At 40.5% G+C, this 20,634-nt stretch overlaps 1 protein-coding gene and 1 long non-coding RNA gene across 2 annotated transcripts; one reads left to right on the forward strand and one right to left on the reverse strand.

The window, feature by feature from the left end:
• The first annotated feature begins 6,959 nt into the window (after positions 1 to 6,959).
• Positions 6,960 to 13,950, forward strand: LOC104682039. The gene is made up of 2 exons (XR_750646.2): positions 6,960 to 7,092; positions 13,564 to 13,950. It is a non-coding gene; the product is annotated as an uncharacterized LOC104682039 (long non-coding RNA).
• A 155-nt stretch (positions 13,951 to 14,105) lies between these two features.
• On the reverse strand, positions 14,106 to 19,763 carry KRT24 (keratin 24). Its single transcript, XM_010388517.2, has 8 exons — positions 19,111 to 19,763; positions 17,905 to 17,987; positions 17,330 to 17,486; positions 16,295 to 16,456; positions 16,079 to 16,204; positions 15,534 to 15,751; positions 14,652 to 14,764; positions 14,106 to 14,452 (listed from the first exon to the last, which is right to left on the reverse strand). The coding sequence occupies exons 1-8, from the start codon at positions 19,714 to 19,716 to the stop codon at positions 14,349 to 14,351; spliced, it is 1,569 nt and encodes a 522-aa protein (XP_010386819.2). The 5' UTR covers positions 19,717 to 19,763; the 3' UTR covers positions 14,106 to 14,348.
• Between the last annotated feature and the right edge of the window lie 871 nt (positions 19,764 to 20,634).

Consider the following 20,634-nt stretch of genomic DNA (forward strand, 5'->3'; position numbering starts at 1 on the left):
TCAGTCTATCTCCTTTGCTTCTTCACCTCCTTTGACCTTTGAAGGAGAATATGGATTAAAATGTCTCTCCACATTTTGATTTTGAGGTGAACGATGTTGAAGGGAAGCCATTTAAATGTGATATAGCAATAGCTTCTAAGACATTTATTATTGTTTATTTAGGTGTAAGTTGAAAGAAAAAAATTACAGTGCTATTTTGATAAATGTCTCAGTAAAAGTATTCCACAACCAGAGTCTTGATTTTATATGACTCTAACTGCTTAATACAAACATTGGAGTCATATAAAAACAACACTTTTAGACTTTGGAATACTCTGTTCCTCTGAAGAAAATGAAATAGAATAATAGAAAACTTGCATTTAAAACTTATCCTTGATTTTATTTCCTCTTTTTGATCCAGTTTCAAACTTATGACTGACAAGAAAAATAGGATAGTCTTATACTCTGGTTTTGATTGCTGTAGGTATTGCAAAAATTGTAATACCTGAGATTTTTTTAAAAAGCTCTATGTTGAAGTCATTGAATTTTAGCTTTTTCTGTTTTATTTGTTCTGTTTTTGAATTACACCACCCCAAATGACTATTTAGCATCTAATATGTTGGATATGATATACTTGTTTCCATAGATGGTCTGGCAGAACAACAGTGCTGCCTAAATTTCAATTCAGGTGGGCAAACATTTGTGGAGCACCTTGTAGTCAGTAGTAATGCATGGACTAGGTCCTGGGTTCATAAACTGAGGCCTTGGTCAGTGCTTTCCTAGAGCTGGAATGGGGCATTGAAAATTGTCCTTACTGGTGGCTCACACCTGTAATCCCAGCACTTTGGGAGGCCGAGGCGGGTGGATCACTTGAGGTCAGGAGTTTGAGACCACCCTGGCCAACATGGTGGAATCCCGCCTCTACTAAAAACACAAAAAATTAGCTGGGTGTGGTAGTGTGCATCTTCGGTCCCAGCTACTTGGGAGGCTGAGGCGCAAGAATCACTTGAACCCGGGAGGCGGAGGTTACACTGAGCGGAGATCGCACCACTGCAGTCCAGCCTGGGTGACAGAGTGAGACTCTGTCTCAAAAAATTAAAAAAAAAAAAAAAAATTATCCTTACTGAATGAACCCTGTGGAGGTTGTTCAGCCCTGGTTGTATGTCCTTGTTGTGGTTAAAAACATAAATAGGAGTCATTGAGACCTATACGTGCCCCAGTCCTAACCACTCTCCTTCTTGACCACACCCACAGCTTCTTGCACGCCAGTTTGCCCCGTAAGCAGGCAGTGGTTGGTCTCAGCTTCATTCTCCAGGCACGCCTTGACCTTCAGCAGCTGCGTTTAGCCTGGCTCTGGTCCTTGGTCTTGTGACACCCTTGAAGGAGCTGGGTCTCCAGGCACTAACCTCTACCCGAGGCTAGTGGTTGGCCTTTGATTCAGTCAACTTGGCTTTGAGGACTATTTTCTGAGAGTGGAGTGAAGTTTTCCCAAGAGAAGAGATGAAATAAAGAGTCATTTGGGTAGATTAGCATCAGAAAGTTTTCCTAGTCACTCTACAGGAAGGGAATATACACTGGATGGATGTTACTGTCTCATCTTCTAACCTCTTCTCTTTCAGGGAAAAGAGATAATCTACACAGATGCCGTGTTTTAAGACGGCGAGGTTTTGATTTAACCAGAAGGAGAATATCTCAGGCTGCCTGTCTTCTGTACCTAGTGCATCCCTATGGTGAAGGAAAATCCTCCTTTCTTAAGGTAGAACAGTGATTTTCAGGCGATTTTGTGCCTCCCTTCCACCCTCATTTGGCAATATTTGGAGACATTTTTGGCTGACATAATAAGGGGCGGGGGGCATACTACTGGTACCTACTAGGGAGAGGCCATACACTTCCTGCAACCCACAGGACAACTCTCCAGGAATTATCCAGCCGAAAATGTCTATAGTGCCAAGGTTGAGACACTCTGTCTTAAAACCCGACATTTGGATGTTATGCATTTCAAAAGTTTCAGGAAACTGCTTGAATTAGGGTGAATCTGATCTAATTTTAATTCCCTGTAACATTAATTCTGCCACTCTGAATTTTTTTTTAATTCAAACAATTTCTATTTGCAGAGTCATAGATTTTAGAACTAGATGATACGTACCTTAGTAATCACCAACTCCCTGCTTTGCAGAAAAAAATGAGGCCTAGAGAGAGATACTTTTAGAGGAGTGACTTATCTAAGGTTACACGGTGAGCTTTGAGACAACCGGAGACTGAGGCTTAGGCCTACCAGGTCAATGAAAAATACAGCAACTGCGTTATGTATGATTAGTTTCATCAAAGTTTCCCTATGGCTAAAGTGTAATTCTCAGAAGATAAAGATGCTGCTGCTATCCTCATTCCTATTTTGCTGCTCCTGAAACATTGGACACTTAAAAAATTCTTGTCAACACTCCTATTTTTAAGTATAAGTGAAAAATTTATTTTAAAAGTGATACATTGTTATTCAAGTTTATTTGTTTATTTGTTCTTTGAGACAGAGTCTTGCTCTGTTGCCCAGGCTGGAGTGCATTGGCGCGATCTCAGTTCACTGTAACCTCCACCTCCTGGGTTCAAGCGATTTTCCTGCCTCAGCCTCCCGAGTAGCTGGGATTACAGGCATCACCACCATGCCCGGGTAATTTTTGTATTTTTAGTAGAGACAGGGTTTTGCCGTGGTGGTCAGGCTGTTTTTGAACTCCTGACCTCAGGTGAACTGCCCCCCTCGGCCTCCCAAAGTGCTGGGATTATAGATGTGAGACACAGCGCCCAGCCTGTTATTCAAGTTTAAATGTATTAAATCTCCTTAAAAAGGAGCATATATACTTCTTGATATTTAATGAAATCCTAGCTGACCCACATGCAGGAATTTAATCTAGATTAATTCTTTTAAGCTTTCAGTCAGGAGTCTTGCCTAATCACCGACCTGGAGAGAGAAACAGTGATCTCATTCTGAACGTGGGCCAACATTTCCCTAACAGCAAGTTTATGCTGACATTTGTGGTATCTCAGCTAATTCAGTGGCTGTCGTGTTTGCAAAGTAGGGCCCGACATGTGCAGTTAATCATTTTGTTTCAGGTGTTTTTCATACATTAAATGGAAATTTTCCTGTCCAAGTTACTAATTGGAAAAGCCCAAGATTTTGGCTTTTTCTTAAGAGTCCTAAAAAAAGCCCTTTATTAGGGAATATCATGTTTTGGAAACATATTGCTGAGAATTTATGTGAAATCGTGCAATTGTTTGTGTGGGCAATTGGTTTATGGTGTTTTCACCCAGGGAAAGATTTTTTTTTTTTTTTTGAGATGGAGTTTTGCTCTTGTTGGCCAGGCTAGAGTGCAGTGGTGTGATCTTGGCTCACTGCAGCCTCTGCCTCCCAGGTTCAAGCAATTCTCCTGCCTCAGCCTCTCAAGTAGCTGGGATTACAGGCATGCACCACCATGTCTGGCTAATTTTGTATTTTTTTTAGTAGAAATGGGGTTTCTCGATGTTGGTCAGGCTGGTCTCGAGCTCCTGACCTCAGGTGATCTGCCCGCTTCGGCTTCCCAAAGTGCTGGGATTACAGGCATGAGCCACCGCGCTGGGCCCCATCCAGGGAGAGATTTTTTTGTACCAAGTCTACTGTAGACTGTAGTTCAATCTCAGGGGCCTACAATGCTGGCTCCTGTACATTCGTCTCAGTCTTAGCCGAATTGGGTGCAGCAGCGGCAACCTGCTGTTGCAGCACTCTTCTCTGAAATACCAAAATAAAAAGAGTCATTTATCAGCGAAGCGAAGTTGTCCTAGATTTCCTGACCTTGGCTGAGTTTTTTGTTTACTTCATTGTTGAATCTAATTTCAGCATCTTGGTGATCATGGTTGGCCACGGCTTCATAGTGCATTCTCATGTCATGAGGAGCGGTGTTAGAACAGCTTCAGGTGGGCTCACCCGTTCCACCCGCAACTCAGAGCCTGCAACAGCTGGCTGGCCTTTAATTTCCGGAACTGGAAACAACCCTTGCTCAAGGAATTCAGCCATTACGGTAAGAGAATAACTTCATTTATTAGAATTTTCCTTCACCTCATCAGACTCAAATTGAAGGCAGGAATTATGTAAGAAAGAGGAAAGTTACGATGTGGTGTATGGGCACATACTTCTTCCTGGTTCTTTTTGAGATGAGTGAACTTCTCTGCCAGAGTTTCAGTCTGCATTTCTAGATCATCTTGGACAAAGTCATGTCATTCTGGACTTGGTGCAGACTATTGATGTCAGCTTGACGCTGTAGTGCAGGGTCAGTTCAATCTCAAATCTGGAAAAAGTTTCTAATGCTTTCAGCGGTCATTAGGTTTGTATTATTAATATCTTGCTGCATTTTAAATATTTTATTAAATATTATTATAGAAATGCCAATTTTTCTGTTCCTCACTTATTGTTAATATAATTTGCTATTAACTTTCCCAATTTTTGGCAGTATGATGGCACTCCATATAAAATGCTGCAAGCTTTGGGGAAGAACCTTTTCAGCAATTTTTATTTCTTGGAACACAGTGACCATACGTTGTTGGCCTCTTGTGTGTTGGGGCCTTCTACACACATATAAAGTAGGGAGTTAAAGAATCCTCAGAAACACATGCTGGTTCTTTTCAGAAACCTCACTTGAAATATACCTAACTAGAAATTCTTGCTTATGAAACAAAATTAAGTAGTGGTTCCTTTGGACATAGAATCATCACAGCATTCTTGTAAATAATGTGCTTCCCTGAGGTTTTTAACTAAAATATTTTTCTATTGTTTAGGAGTCTATCGTTTCTAAGAAGAAAAATATTCTTTTATAACTGTGATTCCAGTGTAAAAAGAAGCATGGCTTCACATAGTGTTTTATTTATTTATTTATTTATTTTTTGAGATGGAGTTTCGCTCTTGTTGCCCAGGCTGGAGTGCGATGGTGTGGTCTCAGCTCACGGCAACCTCCGTCTTCGGATTCAAGTGATTGTCCTGTCTCAGCCTCCCGAGTAGCTGGGATTACAGGTGTAGGCCACCATGCCCGGCTAATTTTTGTATTTTCAGTAGAGATGGGGTTTCATCATATTGGTCAGTCTGGTCTCAAACTCCTGACCTCAGGTGATCCACCTGCCTCGGCCTCCCAAAGTGGGATTATAGGCGCGAGCCACCACGCCTGGTCTTACCTAGTGCTTATCTCCATAGCTTATGTTTTCCATCATGCTGCTAAGGGTAACTATATCACACTTTCGTCTGAAGTCCACAGCTGCTAGTTTTACACTGATGGTCTGTAGCATGAAGTTGCATTGTCAGTGTTTGCATCTGAAATCTGGAAACACAGGACACAAAAAGTTGTGTTTGATACACTCGCATTCTGAACCTCTGTATGCTGGTGTTGAGGCATGTCAGTTTCAGGTCTTTCAAATAAATGTTATATGTATATGGTTCTTTAATGGAAAATAGCATATACCTCTGCTTTTGAGAATAAAAGAACTGTAAGAAATTTAGTTTACTTTTTCTTAAGTATTTTGGAAACATTACTAGAATTCTTTCCATAAAATGAACTATACAAAAGTAAACAAATTAGGGAAAAAAACATAGCTAAAAAGTATATTCTGTTGCTTGTTAAATTTCTTCCTTAATCTGCCAAACTGAGAAAAGTACAGGTATACGTGGAGGATGTTGCCAATCTTTTCAAATTTTGTCATTTTTAGTGTGTTTTTTTTGTCTACAAAATGTCTTACCTTTTTTTTCAGTTCTGTAATTATCTGGTAATACTTCTTGTTGTCCTGTTTTTCTCCTTGATCATTAGCCCGGACTCAAATTTCTTATTCCATGCTTTGATTTTATATTCAAGTGTACCCTTTGCCTGCGCCACAGTTGAGACCTTGTCCAGGTAAACTGCGATATGGTCATCTAGATTTTACATTGTATCCTTCTTCTTACCAGAAAAGATCCCACCCACCTCCCTCCAAGTTGGTAGAAAATCTCCACCTGAGTCACATTTCTGCCTGTAATTCTTTCTTTCCAATGAGCAGTATCTAATTGCCATAGAGCAGATTTTGGGGCAGAGTATGACTCGATGGAAGAAATTAACTCTACAAAACCCAACAGAGAGAGTGGTAAGGGAGTCATCAATTAGTAATTCCTCTTATAGTTTATAATGTGGCTGTTTCATCTCTGATATAATTGTTTTAAATATTTTTAATGACATCTGTAATACTGTTATTATTTTGTTAATTATTTGTTAAACTCAATAGACTGTCTTTTTATTAAAAGGCACAGAAAATGCCTTTAGATATTTATTTCATATTGGAGGGACAAAGCAGATAATATTTACATGATATCAGTCCAGTTAAACTTGTATTTTCCCTTATGGAATTTCTGCACAAAGGAAAATACCTTTTTATAGGCACAATGCTTGTAACACAAAGTCCTTTGGAATGATATGATAAATATTATTTATTTTCAGATGAAGTTATTTAAAACCAATTTTAGGGAGAAACCAATTTCTGGAGAAGTAATAGAAACCAATTTCTGGAAGGGGCAGATCCTTAATTTCTGTATCCTGTATATTACATATTTGAAGTATTTAAGAATAAAAATTAGGAAAATAATATGAAAATAAATGACATTCTTCTATTTTTTTCTTGAATTTTATTGATTCTAAGAAAATAAAAATTTAAATTTATTAAAGCCTGCTTGGAATTTTGAAATAACTAATTATATCTAACTTTTTCCCCTTATCTTATGAAAGTGTATGACCTCTCCCCTGCCCAAGAGAGTTGAAGAGGAATGGAGGAACTAACATAATAGAGTTTTGTGGGTGGATTTAATATTAAATAGCAAACTTGTACGTTTCTCCAGGTTCTCGTAAACCTCTGTCGTGGGTGTGTCTTGCTCCTTTTGCAGTTTCTTTTGCAATCATGGGGGAAAAAAACAAAAATATGATTTCTTTTCTTTTCTTTTCTTTTTTGAGATGGAATCTCGTGCTGTTGCCCAGGCTGGAGTGCAATGGAGCGATCTCAGCTCACTGTAACCTCTGCCTCCCGAGTTCTCCTGCCTCAGCCTCCCTAGTAGCTGGAACTGCAGGTGCCTGCCACCATGCCCAGGTAATTTTTGTATTTTTAGTAGAGGTGGAGTTTCAGCATGTTGGCCAGACTGGTCTCGAACTCCTGACCTCAGGTGATCCGCCCATCTTGGCCTCCCAAAGTGCTGGGTTACAGGAGTGAGCCACTGCACCTGGCCCCCCATGATTTCTATATTACCAAATTCATTTTTCTTCATGTTTGTTGTCAGTGCAGTGAGATAAACCCAGAGGTTGATGGAGGATGTTTCTATCTATCTTTCATCAATCAATCAATCTTTAATGAAAGCTGTTAGACAATATTTTTTGGTAAAAACAAACATGGTGTGAGTTGATGTTCTCTCTCTGAATGGCTTTTGCTTCATTTTACTTTAATGGAGAGTCTGAGTTTATCCCTATGGCTTCGAACATCCTAGTCATTAAGTAAGTATATATTTTTTAACACTTCTGTTAAAATTGAAACAACTTAACACTTATTCTTAGAAAAAATATTCAAATGACAAATTTAGGAAACTTACATATCAAGCTGATATTGTTATTGGCAAGTGTGGGGCTATTGGTGGATGCTACTTGTATTTTAGTTCTGTTGCTTTTGCTTTTTTTAATGACACAAAATATATTTAATATGTTAAATGAGAGAATAGGAAATATATTTAAAGATCTTTCAGGCTGACATAATGACCTCAAATAAGTAAGATGAAAAAGCTTTGGTAAAATAAGTGAACAAAAAAATGAAGTTCTGTGAATTAACAAAAGAAAACATGAGATGAAGAATAAAGTTTCTCTGCCGAAGTTCCGGCTCAACAGAGCTGTGAATGTGATGTGGCTGCTGCTGTTAGACAATATTAACAAATTTACAAAGCCCAGAGGTCATCTTCCCCCAACTCTTGGCCCTTCTGTTTAGTTTTGCATGTCATATCCTAGAGGGAATATTTAATAGCACATACGTTAACTACATCCAAAACACCTGGCCCATATAACGAAGAGTATGGAAACAATGCCAGATGAAGCATGGCTAAAGAAATGAGGATTTTTGTCTAGAAAAGAGGAGACACGATGGCCATTTGAAAATAGCTCTAAAGGGCTACACCAGAATCAAAGAGCTGGAAGTTACACAGGGAGACAGATTTGGAAACGAAGACATTTCTAACATTACACCTGTTCTTAAATGAAATGGACTGCCTTACAAAGTCATGATCTTTCCAAGTTCCAGGCACCTTCAGCCAGAAACTGAAGACCTAGAATAATCTTTCAGGGAGAATTTCTGTTCTGGGCGGGAGGCTGGAATAAAAGTCACCCCCCAACTCTTTAAAATTCTGGAAATTTTATGTTGCTGTGTTTGTAATAGAAGTCACAAGCCATGATATTGAATCTTCATGGAAAATTTGGGTGTGGAACAACCAGTGGGGAAAGCAAAGTTACCTCATCTTAAATCGGTGTGACAAAGCCCTCATTTGCATAAAAACCATCATGGAGATTTAAAAGTCTAGCGTCTTGGTCTTAGGCAAACAAGTAAAAAATCACATGACGCAATTTATTTAAAATTAATAAAGATCATATGAAGCAATTTATTTATAGATAGCTGCAAGCTAAAAGCAGCGTGTGTGTCTAAAGATGAAAGTGTTAGAATTAATTAACAAAAGTTGTGATAGTTGTGATAAAACTCTTTCCACAGGTCAGTAAATTCTGGGCATTAATCATTTCAGTTATGAATTGCACAAGTAGAGGTTTTTCAAGGATGAGAGAGGATGCTTGGAAATGTGATTACATTTCTCCAAATATATGTGCTAACTTTTTAATAAGCAGAGGATCACCTGCCCACCTTATTGTTATAAAAATTTTAGAATGGTTCTTGCTTAGAATTACATATCATGTGTACTTTCTGCACATAAAAAGTTGGTTTTTGGCCAGGCATGGTGGCTCATGCCTGTAATGTCAGCATTTTGGGAGGCTGAGGCAGGAGAATCACTTCAGGCCAGGAGTTGGAGACCAGCCTGGGCAACATATTGAAACCCTGTCTCTATTTTTATTTTTTAAAAATTGGTTTTCAATGAACTAGTTTCCTCCAATTGCTACCACTGTGAGATTATGAAGCTCATTTCAAGATGCTCCTGTCTTGCGTAGGAAGCTGGTCTTCCCCTGGTTTTGCCCTTAACTTGAAATCCAGTTTCAGTTTTAGTGACCACAGGGGCACATGATGGCCTGCTTTCTATCTGAACTCAGACCAATAGGTATCTTTTTTGGTTCTTCTGGTCTCCAACGTCAACAGATTTCTCCTGTTAGATAGAAAACTGTTCTGAAAAATTTGAAGCCTCCCTGTTTACTTTAGCTGAGGGAGAAACAGTTTTGGAAAAATGAAAAAAAAAAAATAGCACTTTTGGGGAGTACCTCTCACAGAAATAGGCCAGTTGGTGAGTTTAGGATATGAAACTACAGAACTTCACTTATTTTGGTAGGGTAGAATTCTAGTTCATGGAATTAGGAGATGGGGCTTTAACTTGTAACTTTTCCACTTGCTTGCCATGTGCCTTTAAATAAATGACCTCTCGCAGCTTCATTTTCTTCATCTATAAAATGGGAGCGGTAATACCTACATCAGAGAGTTTGTGGATTAAGTGAAATAAAATATAAACATAGATACAAAGTATTTATTTACATAACATGTGCTTACGAAATATAAATCCCTTTTCCCCTCTTATTTTTTCTCATTTGGATTGCTCAAAAAATTATTATGCTTGACATCACTTACTATAGAAACATCTATATAGGTTAATTATAGACATTAATTTATTGTAATGCTTTTACATCATAAGTGGAACCACATATAGTACACTTTCTCTAATTTTTTTTTTTTTTTTTTTTTTCGAGACCGGATCTCACTCTGTCACCCAGGCTGGAGTGCAGTGGTGCCATCACAGCTCGCAGCAGCCTCAATCTCCTTGGCTCAAGTGATTCTCCTGCCTTAGCCTCCTGAGTAACTGGGACTACAGGCACATGCCACCAGTCCCAGCTAATTTTTGTATTTTTTTGTTGAGATGGGATCCCACTATGTTACTCAGGCTGGTCTCAAACTCCTGGGCTCAAGTGATCCGCCCACCTCAGCCTCCCAAAGTGCTGAGATTACAGGTGTGAGCCATTCCTGTAATCCCAGCAAAACCCTATCTCTACAAAAAATGCAAAAATTAGCTGGACATGGTGGAGCACACCTGTAGTTCCAGCTACTCAGGGGGCTCAGGTGGGAGGATCACTTGAGCTCAGGAGATCTAGGCAGCAGTGAGCCGTGATCGTGCCACTGCACTCCAGCCTGGGTGACTGAGGCACGCAATGCACATCCTATCACACTTTTGTTATAAGCTCGCATGTACCTTCATGTTCCTTGTGGTTCTGTCAGCAAAATCACTTCATCATGCCCCCTCTCTGGAAATCCAAGCTTTGTATACAGGATACCTCCGGGCTTGTCCTTTACCTGCTATTTAAGTGCTAACTTTAAAAAAAGTGGTTGAACTATTAACATTTGCTTCTTTCCTGCCTCATCATTTCATATTGACATTGATATTACAAATGAGTACTTTGTTTTCAGAAGGGCTTGATCAATATTTTCTGTTACCCAAGTGTCATATCTCAGCCACTGAAAAGTTTTTAAAGTGGTTTGTTACTTGCAGTATTTTGTTCCTTGAGGAGGTTGTGTGGGTAATATTACTTGAGCTTCATTTTGGTTGATTTGTATTCCACCAGTTTGTCTCCTCCTGGGTGAACACTGTCTAATTCCATGAAGTCGTCCAGCAAGTTTAGGCCACATTCCTTAGGGCTTCAAATACTTTACCGGTTTCCTCTGAGCTGCCTGCTGTGGACCTTGTTTCTTGTTTCTAATCTCTGTGAGGATGGATGCCACATCGACCATTCTCATCATTCTTGTGTATACTTCCCTGAGGTCAGAAAGAAAAAACAACCTTGTGAATCTCTGGATCAAAAGTCAACGGATGAAAACCTGTGTGCGAGGCCGGGCACAGTGGCTCACATCCGTAATCCCAGCGCTTTGGGAGGCTGAGGTGCGCGGATTACGAGGTCAGGAGTTCAAGACCAGCCTGGCCAACATGGTGAAACCCCGTCTCTACTAAAAATACAAAAATTAGCCGGGCGTGGTGGTGGGAGGCTACTCGGGAGGCTGAGGCAGGAGAACTGCTTGAACCTGGGAGGTGGAGGCGAGATGGCACCACTGCACTCCAGCCTGGGCGATCAGAGAGACTCTGTCTCAAAAAAAAAAAAAAAAAAAAAAAAGAAAGCCCACGCACATGTGGGCATGAACTCTCTCTTCTAACAGTAAATCCACTCTCAGAAAAAATAAACATGTTCCTCTCATTCAAAAGTTGAGGCTGGGTGCAGTCGCTCATGCCTATAACCCCAGCACTTTGGAAGGCCACGATGGGAGGATTGCTTGAACTCAGGAGTTTGAGACCAGCCTGGGCAACATACTGAAACTCCATCTCTACAAAAAATAAACAAAATTAGCTGGGACTTGGTTGCCTGCAGCTACTCAGGAGGCTGAGGTGGGAGGATTGCTTGAGCCCAGGAGGTTGAGACTGCAGGTGAACCGAGATGGCACCACTACACTGCAGCCTGGGCAACAGAGCGAGACCCTGTAACAAAACAAAACAAAAAATTGCCTCGAGAGCTGAACGTGAGGGTCTCACAATAAACATATTCCTATTATAGAGTTTTACAATGATTCTAAGGGAAGTAATAATGTATGAACACTGTGTCCTTAACTTTTTATTCGGCACTCTAAATAAGTTTTATGATCCAAAATGGTTCAACAATTTCAGTTTTCAAAATTGAACATGCCCTTAATAACACATTCTATTGTGTCTCAGTGTTCTGGTGTCTATGATGGGGCGTTTTCTGTATTTGTAAACAATCATTCGGTACAAACGCAGCATTGTAACGCATGCCAAGGAAGAACAGAGTGAGGGTTTTCACCTCAGAATGATTTTCGGAGTAGCCCCATACTTTTGCTTTGACATGAAGATAATACTAGCCATGAACATAGGTCTCAGGTGGCCAAAATCCACAGCTCAAAGGTTAGGCTTGAGAAGACCCACAGAGAGACGCTTCACTGATGGGGCCGGGATGGCTTAGCTGCTGCAGGCTGCTTACGGCAGATTTCCATTTTTGCCCTTGAGCTGTGAATCCAGGTTGGATAAACTGGTTTGTACTGTTAGTGTTTCAGTGGAGAAGAAGCATTCAGGGTTTTATTTACTGTAATGATTTGATGGTGGAAAACGGCTTTGACTTAAGCAACTTCACATTGCTCTTTTTCTTTGAGTGGTGGTTTAATGTTTATTCTGTGGTTAGCTATGAACCTTATTCTGTGGTTAGCTATTTAAGCAGAAGTCGTAATGTACCCAGAGGTTCATTTTATGTTTTATTCGATGCGCCCGGAAGATGAAAAACTACCTGTTTTGATGATAGGTTTGATACGCTCATACAGTTCTTAATTGGTTTTATATTGGAAGATACATGTTCAGGTTTATCCTTTTATAACTTTACATTTGGCTTTTTATGCCACATGCCATGTTCTTTCCTTGACGACTGGCCTGTAGAGATGATTCTCTAATTTGTGATATGGGCATTTAAATTCCTTGATTGAGAAAGCCCATAGGCAGCCTGGGTTGGTGCTATGCCTGGTTCTTCCTGGGGCCCGCACCACCTCCCGCACAATCTTAACAGGTTTCATCATCCCAAACAAGACAAGACAAAGCCATGTGGCCCCAGAGATACTGTAGAAATGAAAGAATAGGGGTATGACCACCAACGGGGTGAAAGATCTTAGCAGAGGAGAGTGGGGAAAAGAAATACCAGCTTGGTGAAGTGGCAGGTTTTGGCTAAAGATGTGGCTAGATTTGGCAGGGGAACAAGTGCCTGAGGATCTCTTCTCTTTGGGGCCTTCAAGGTTTCAGGAAATCAGATGCCATATCACATAGCCAATCTTGTTTCCCAAGACTCTTTATTTGACCCCTGTCCTAAATGTCCTGTAAACACACATGTCTGATTCCTATGTTACTTCTGATGCAGATTGTGAAATCAAGTCTTTACTATTAACAGCTTTTTATTGCTTGCTGTCTTCTTTGTGTTTTAGCTTTTCTTCTCTGCTGAAATATGAGCTTTTTGAAGTAGGAGGGAGATTATGAGTTTCTTTTTTATCTTAGAAAATATCGAGTTCAGTGATGGACATATATAAACTAGACATTAATTATAAGTTGATTATTAAAATAATCACATCCTTCTTTGTGGGCTAAGCTGTTGACACTGTAGTCTAATTTCAGCTATTGTGCCACTGAGTTCTTGTGCAATACCATTAAAAATGCCCACATTAAAAAAATGGCTATGATCTGAATTGTATAAAGAAGGTAATGTGATACCCTACCTTGTTTTAACCTGATTGTCTCTCTTAGCTGAGAGAGCCGGACAGACTCCATTTTTGTTTTTTCACTTGCAGCCCTCCTCCCTTAAAGGCATAACTAGTGCAAGCTGACTCCAAGCACATCCAGGAACGCACTTACTGATAAAATATTGAGGCAAGCTAAATCAGCAGTTCCTAGGGACGCAGTCGGGGGATGGTACCCAAAGCCCCTGCATTATCTCTTTGTGATAATTTGAGCCTCTGCACCTGGAACTGTTTACTTTTCTGTAACTGTTTCTGTAACCAATTAATCTTTTTTAATTGGTTTGCCTGTTTCTGCTTCTGTAAAAATTGCTTCAGCTAAACTCCCCTCCCCTATTTAAACCACAGTATAAAAAGAAATCTAGCCCCTTCTTCTGGGCCGAGAGAATTTTGAGCTCTAGCCGTCTCTCGGTCGCTGGCAATAAAAGGTCTTCTGAATTAGTCTCAGAGTGTGGCGTTTCTCTGTAACTCGCTTGGTTACAACAGGAAGATATAAACAATGAACTGATGTTAGTAATATAGTCATGCAGCTAGATCATCAATGATAGCTTCCTTCCTAGGTAAAATACTTTTTAAAAAAGTATGGAATAATCAAATTAATTTGCAAAAGTAAATTTATTGAAGCAAAGAAACAATTAGAGCAAAGTCGTTAATTCAGCTATTTCAAGAGCATTCTAATGAGGAAATAAGAAGATGCAGAAAAATTGGCTAGTCATCCATTTCTGGACTGAAGCTTTTCCTGAAATTATCCAGAAATATGCCTAGATTGATGCCATTTCTTCCCTTGTGTCCTTGATTTTTTTTTCTTTGAAAGACACTCTTGTTGATCTGGAAGTTCCTTATTTAACTTGCACCTCAGAAATACTGCTGACTTGAGACGAGACAACCTTGCCATCCACCAACTCCTCTATGATGGTTTTAGTCACTCTAGTCTTGCTTGAATCTGAAAATCATGGGATTGCAATGTCAGTCTGGAAAATGTCACAGAAACACAGAACAAGAGAAATGCAATCATATGCATTCAACGTGTTCTCTCTGGGTAAGATTATGTAAACAATAGCAGACACTTTTAGTATGACAAGCAAAGTATGCCTTTACTTTTAAATTACAGAATTATCATCAACATTAGAAAAAATGCCTACCTCGTCCTTGACCAGAACAACTTCCAGATCTTGAGTCACCAGATACCAGATCCCTGGATCCCATGTTTGTGGATCCTGAGTTTCTACCATCAAATTCTGCAAAACTAGAACCACTGGAGAAAAAAAAAGAATTGTTTTCCTTTGCAGTTTGCAAAGGCAGGAGAAACCCTCCACCCCGGGGATTCCTCAAGATGAAGCTTTGGATGTGTTTTAATTGGATTGTGTATGTTACTTTTCTGTGCCGCCTTGCACTCCTGGGATCAAGTGATCCTTCTGTCTTAGCCTCCCCAGTATCTGGGATTATAGGTGTGCACCACCATGCCCAGCTATTTTTTTTTTTTTTTTTTTTTGAGACAGGGTCTCGCTGGAGTATAGTGGCATGATTACAGCTCACTGCAGCCTCAACCTCCTGGGCTCAAGTGATCCTCCTGCCTCAGTCCCCTGAGTAGCTGGACTATAGGTGTGCACCACCACGCCTGGCTAATTTTTGTATTTTTAGTAGAGACAGGGTTTCACCATATTGGCCAGGCTGGTCTCGAATTCCTGACCTCATGTGATCTGCCTGCCTTGGCCTCCCAAAGTGCTGGGATTACAGGCACAAACCACTGCGCTGGCCTTCAGCTAATTTTTTAAATATTATTTTTTGTAGAGACGGGGTTTTGCTTTGTTGCCCAAGCTGGTCTTGAACTCCTGGGCTCACGTGATTCTCCCACCTCAGCCTCCCAAAGTGCTGGGATTACAGGCCTGAGCCACTGCACCCAGCTTGTGTCTGTTATTTTATTACTCTCTCTATATACAAGTCTACCCCTTGAGTCTCATTTTGGTTTTATAAAATAAATTCACTAAGGTATGCATTTTAGTTTGTTCATGACTTTGGTTTACCCTCCTTCTCCATCAAGCAGGTGGCGGTAGGTCTCGATCTCCATCTCCAGGCGTGTCTTGATGTCCAGCAGTTGCTCGTACTCTGCGTTCTGGCATTTAGTCTCACCCCGGAGGTGGCAGATCTCCTCCTCCAGGGCACTGATCTGCGTTTGAATTTCTGACAGCTGAGCCACATAGCCAGCTTCTGTGTCAGCCAGGGTTCCTTCCAGGGAGCTTTTCTAAGAGAAAAAGCAAATAAAAAATTCATAATGAAAATAAATCATTGGATGATTTTTTAAAAGTGCAATTTTATGTGGCACTAGAAGTGTAGCTTCACCATATAACCTATATTGTTATATCATTGCTTCTTCAATTTTGGTTGGCACTTTTTAAGCTAAATCTTTTATGTGAAATAGAGTACATTAACTTTTAATGCTTTTTATAATCATAATGCAGTTCTCCTTAACACCACCTTTTTTATGTGCCTAGTGAACCTCTTGGCAAACAAAGAAAATTGCATTTGCCTATTTCCCTGTTGGAAAATGTGAAAAGCTATTTGCACATACCATGGCCAGTTGGGACTGAAGCTCAATTTCCAGGGCTTGCAGGGTACGTTTCAGTTCTGTTATCTCATTCTTGGCAGAACTGGCTGCCCCAGCATCAGTGGAGATTTGTGCTTGTAGTGATGCACTCTAAATACAAATATAATGCAGCTGTTGTAGGCTGGTGAAAGGAGCAGTAGAGGCTTGTGTGTGGCTACTGGCTTAGCAGAGAGGATCTACCTGCTTATTGAACTGCTCCTCAGCCTCTCGGCGGTTTTGCTCAGCCAGCTCCTCGTACTGCGCCCTCATGTCATTCAGTAATTTGGTCAGGTCGGTCCCTGGAGCAGCATTCATTTCTACAGTCACCTCCCCTCCAGAGCTTCCTTGCATACTCTTCATTTCCTAGCAGGAAGGAAAAAAGACCATCGTGATGCAAATAGAAAAGCGATGACTTCCCAGGCCGGGCGTGGTGGCTCATGCCTGTAACCCCAGCACTTTGGGAGGCCGAGGTGGGTGCATCACGAGGTCAGGAGATCGAGACCATCCTGGCTAACACGGTGAAACCCCGTCTCTACTAAAAATCCAAAAAAAAGAAAGAAAAAGAAAAGCGATGACTTCCTAAAATGTGCCTAGACAACAATTTGGAAATAGGACACTGAAAGGAAAAAAAAATCAAATCTAGATAGAATTTACTCATGATTACTTTTGTTTCCTGGTCGTAGTGTGTGGGAAATTCACTTAGATAAAATTGAGTTTATTTTACTTTTTTTTTTTTGAGATGGAGTCTTGCCCTGTTGCCCAGGCTGGAGTGCAGTGGCTTGATCTCGGCTCACTGCAACCTCCGCCTCCCCAGTTCAAGCGATTCTCCTGCCTTAGCCTCCTGAGTAGCTGGGATTACAGGTGCAACAGCTGCGCGTCATCACGCCGCACTAATTTTTGTATTTTTAGTACACCATGTTGGTCAGGCTGGTCTCAAACTCCTGACCTCGTGATCTGCCCGCCTTGGCCTCCCAAAGTGCTGGGATTACAAGCTTGACCCACCGTGCTCAGCCTGTTTTACTTTTTTAGAGACACACTATCTGTTGCTCAGGCTGGAATCCAGTGGCATGATCATAGCTCACTGTGGCCTCCAACTCCTGGGCTCGAGGGATCCCCGTCTCAGCCTCCAGACTACAGGCATGAGCCACTGCACCCAGCCAATTTTATTTGTATAGAATGCATGTGGGGAGAAATATGTTAGCGGGAGTTATTCATTTATGTAGAACATGTTCCTACCTCCTCATGGTTCTTCTTCAGGTAGGCCAGCTCCTCGGTGAGACTCTCAATCTGCATCTCCAGGTCAGAGCGGGTCATAGTCAGGTCATCGAGGACTTTCCGCAGGCCACTGATGTCAGCCTCCACGGTCTGCCGCAGACACAGCTCGTTCTCATACCTGGAAGGGACAGCAGTAAGGCAAAAAGTACTGTAAGCTCACTTGGCTGTGTTTCAAAGAATACCTTCCATTCTTACATATTGAAAAAGTTCTCACCTGTGGGCATTTTAATAACTAAAGGTTACTAAGTTTTCTCTTGGGAAATTTTCCCTTCTAAAGAAAAATACCAGTGTTATATTAATTCTAATCGTGTCTAACATTTTTTATAATAAAATTCTCATTCTAAATTTGCCTCCTTCTTTTTTCTTTTTCTTTTTGATGAAAGAATGGTCTAAAGTTTACCCTTGGGATGTTTGTAAATTTAGGTCATGATCTTCTAGTGTGTGTGTGTGTGTGTATATATATATATATTTATAAAATGAAATAAAATTTATTTTTTTCCCCATAACACTTGTTTTCAAGTCTTCATGTTTCTTACTTCAGTCTGAAGTCATCAGCAGCCAATCTGGCATTGTCAATCTGCAAAATGATCCCAGCATTTTCAACAGTGGCAGCAATGATCTAAAAAAGATGTTAATAGTAAGTGAATCACGAATGATTTTTACCTTGTGTCTGCATGCCTACCTGTAAGGGTAGATGTTGCCTATGTTATTAGCTCTTTCTTTGTGTGTGTGTGTAGAGACAGTCTCACTCTGTTGCCCAGGCTGGAGTGCAGTGGCGAGATCTTGGCTCACTGCAACCTCTGCCTCCCAGGTTCAAGTGATTCTTGCGCCTCAGCCTCCTCATTAGCTGGGATTACAGGTGTGTGCCACTATGCCCAGCTAAATTTTTTTTTTTTGTGTGTGTATTTTTAGTAGACATGGGATTTCACCATGTTGGCCAGGCTGATCTCAAATTCCTGACCTCAAGTGATTTGCCCGCCTCAGCCTCCCAAAGTGCAGGGATTACAGGTGTGAGCCACAGTGCCTTGCCTGTGTTATTAGCTCTTAAAGGTGACTTGCTTTGCAAACTTACTTAGTAATGACACCTGTATATCAGGGGCTGGTATATTTAGGACTAGAACTTTCTGCAAACAGATAACCGTTTGCACATTTATTGGACTAGGCACAGGAACCTGTTTTACAGGATATAGCCCTCTGCATATTTCTGCTACTTTGTTAGATTATCTCATGCACTTTTTCAGGAAATAGTGCAAAAATTGTATTTCACTTCCAAAAAAGTCTTTAAAAATTTATTTCCCATACAAAAGTGGCTAAACATTTTAGATTCTACTACATTCTTGTGTAATGTTTGCACCAGATTTTCTAGGAAGAAAAATAATCCTGAAGAATATTTAAATCTAGTAAGACAATAAAATATGTCAGTCTGTCAGAATTCATCATAAATAATTAAACTAATGTTGACTCACTGCCATCATTCTTATATATAAATGATAATTAGCTGCCTGGCATTATGTATAAGTTTTCCTCTTATGTAGAAATACTGAAACTGAGATGGAAACAGAAAATTAATGTCACATAAAATATTATAATAATTAAGACACATCAGGTCCCACTTTGCATATGTAACAAGCAAATATGTTTTCAAATAATTTCTTAACTTAAAATTTTCATTATAGTAGATGATCCGAAAAGAAGTGAAAGATCCACGAATAATAGAAACTCAGGCACAGATAGAATCTCACCTGGTTTCTGAGCTCTTCAATTATTGAATAGTATTTGCTATCATCTCTTCCAGATCCACCATCTCCAGACCCAGGCCCGTATTTGTCATACCACTCCTTGATTTTGTTCTCCAGATCAGTGTTAGCCTCCTCCAGGGCTCTGACCTTGTCTAGGTAATTGGCCAAGCGGTCATTGAGGTTCTGCATAGTTTGCTTTTCCCCTCCAGAGAAAAGCCCCCCATTGCCAACATCACCTCGCATACCACCACCATAGCTGTAGAAGCCTCCGCTGCTGAATCCAGAACTCCCACAGAATCCAGAACCCCTGCCAAATCCAGAGACCCCGCCAAAGCTAGAACCCCCACCAAATCCTGCCCCAGAGCCTGAAGCTCCCCCCAAACCACCCCCTACTGAGCAGCTACCAAAGCCCCCTCCAAAGCTGCCCCCAAAAGCACTGCTAGACCCCCCACTCAGGCCACAGCTGCCGGCTCCTCCTCGGAAGCCCCGGGCCGAGCTGCCCCCCAGGCCACATCTGCTTCCGCCGCTGAAGCTGCTTCCACCGCCAGACACCCTGGCTGAGCTGCTGCCTCCAGCCCTGGAGGAGGAGACACGAGTCGAGTGAGACATCGTGCTCCTGCAAACGTGAGCTTGTCCAGGCGAATAGGAGAGGTGATGACGAACGATGTATTCAAGGCTGCCTTTTTGGCCTTTATATACACACTTTGAGGGTGTTCCTTTTCTCTGGTACTTCTTAATCCTTGTTACAGTTTTGGTAATCCGTAATTGGATAATTTCTTTTTCTCCAACACTTCTCTGAAGTGAAGTCAGAGCCCTGGGGCATTTACTATACCCATAAAAAAAAAAGAATAAGCTGGAGCAAAACAAAAGAATTTTCAGAATTACAGTTTTAATCTTTCAGAGCTTTTGATGACTGGTAACTTTTCTCTGGAACTGTAGTTCTATTAAATTTGCTTCATGATTTCACATTTGCAGAGAATATCTCCAGGTTAACAAATGTAATTGAAATAATATGATGAGAATAAAAATGTCCCAGCAGTCACGTAACTTTTTTATTCTTATTGTTCTCAAACGTTGAAATTAGCTTTCACATCAGCAATAATTTCAGATTTGATTAAGCATCCATCTCTTTGATTATTTCAATCAGCATGTTTTTTAAGGTTGTTGAAGTTTGTGATTTTAAGTTATTGCTTTCTTTTTTTTTGTATTTTGTACAACATACAAAAAGCATATAATTTGTAACAATTATGTTTTTATGTAGTCCATAAGAAAAACATAAATAATAGTTTTCCAGGTAAGTATTATTAGACCTCAGCAACATGTTTGTTCAAGTAGCTAACGTCTAAGAAAAATTGGAAAGTTTTTAGGCAGATCATTGAAATATGCTTTTCTTTCTGATTGAATTCTAGTCTGATAAAAAGAGAGCAACCTCCTCTCTGAATCACATTTCAAGAAATGAAGAGATGATGCTGATACTTCCTGCCTTCGTTTTAAAGCTAAAAGAGGATGTGTATCTGCTTCTGATAA

The sequence above is a fragment of the Rhinopithecus roxellana genome, chromosome 19 (genome assembly GCF_007565055.1).
Source record: "Rhinopithecus roxellana isolate Shanxi Qingling chromosome 19, ASM756505v1, whole genome shotgun sequence".
NCBI classification, from domain to species: Eukaryota; Metazoa; Chordata; class Mammalia; order Primates; family Cercopithecidae; genus Rhinopithecus; species Rhinopithecus roxellana.

Excerpts from the sequence above, each read along its gene's own strand:
- KRT24 (XM_010388517.2), bottom strand. The coding sequence starts at position 19,716 with ATGTCTCACTCGACTCGTGTCTCCTCCTCCAGGGCTGGAGGCAGCAGC. Across the intron at positions 15,752-16,078 it reads TTCAGTCCCAACTGGCCATG|AAAAGCTCCCTGGAAGGAAC; the intron begins GTATGTGCAAAT and ends TTTTTCTCTTAG. Across the intron at positions 14,765-15,533 it reads CTGCTTGATGGAGAAGGAGG|TGGTTCTAGTTTTGCAGAAT; the intron begins GTAAACCAAAGT and ends TTTTTTCTCCAG.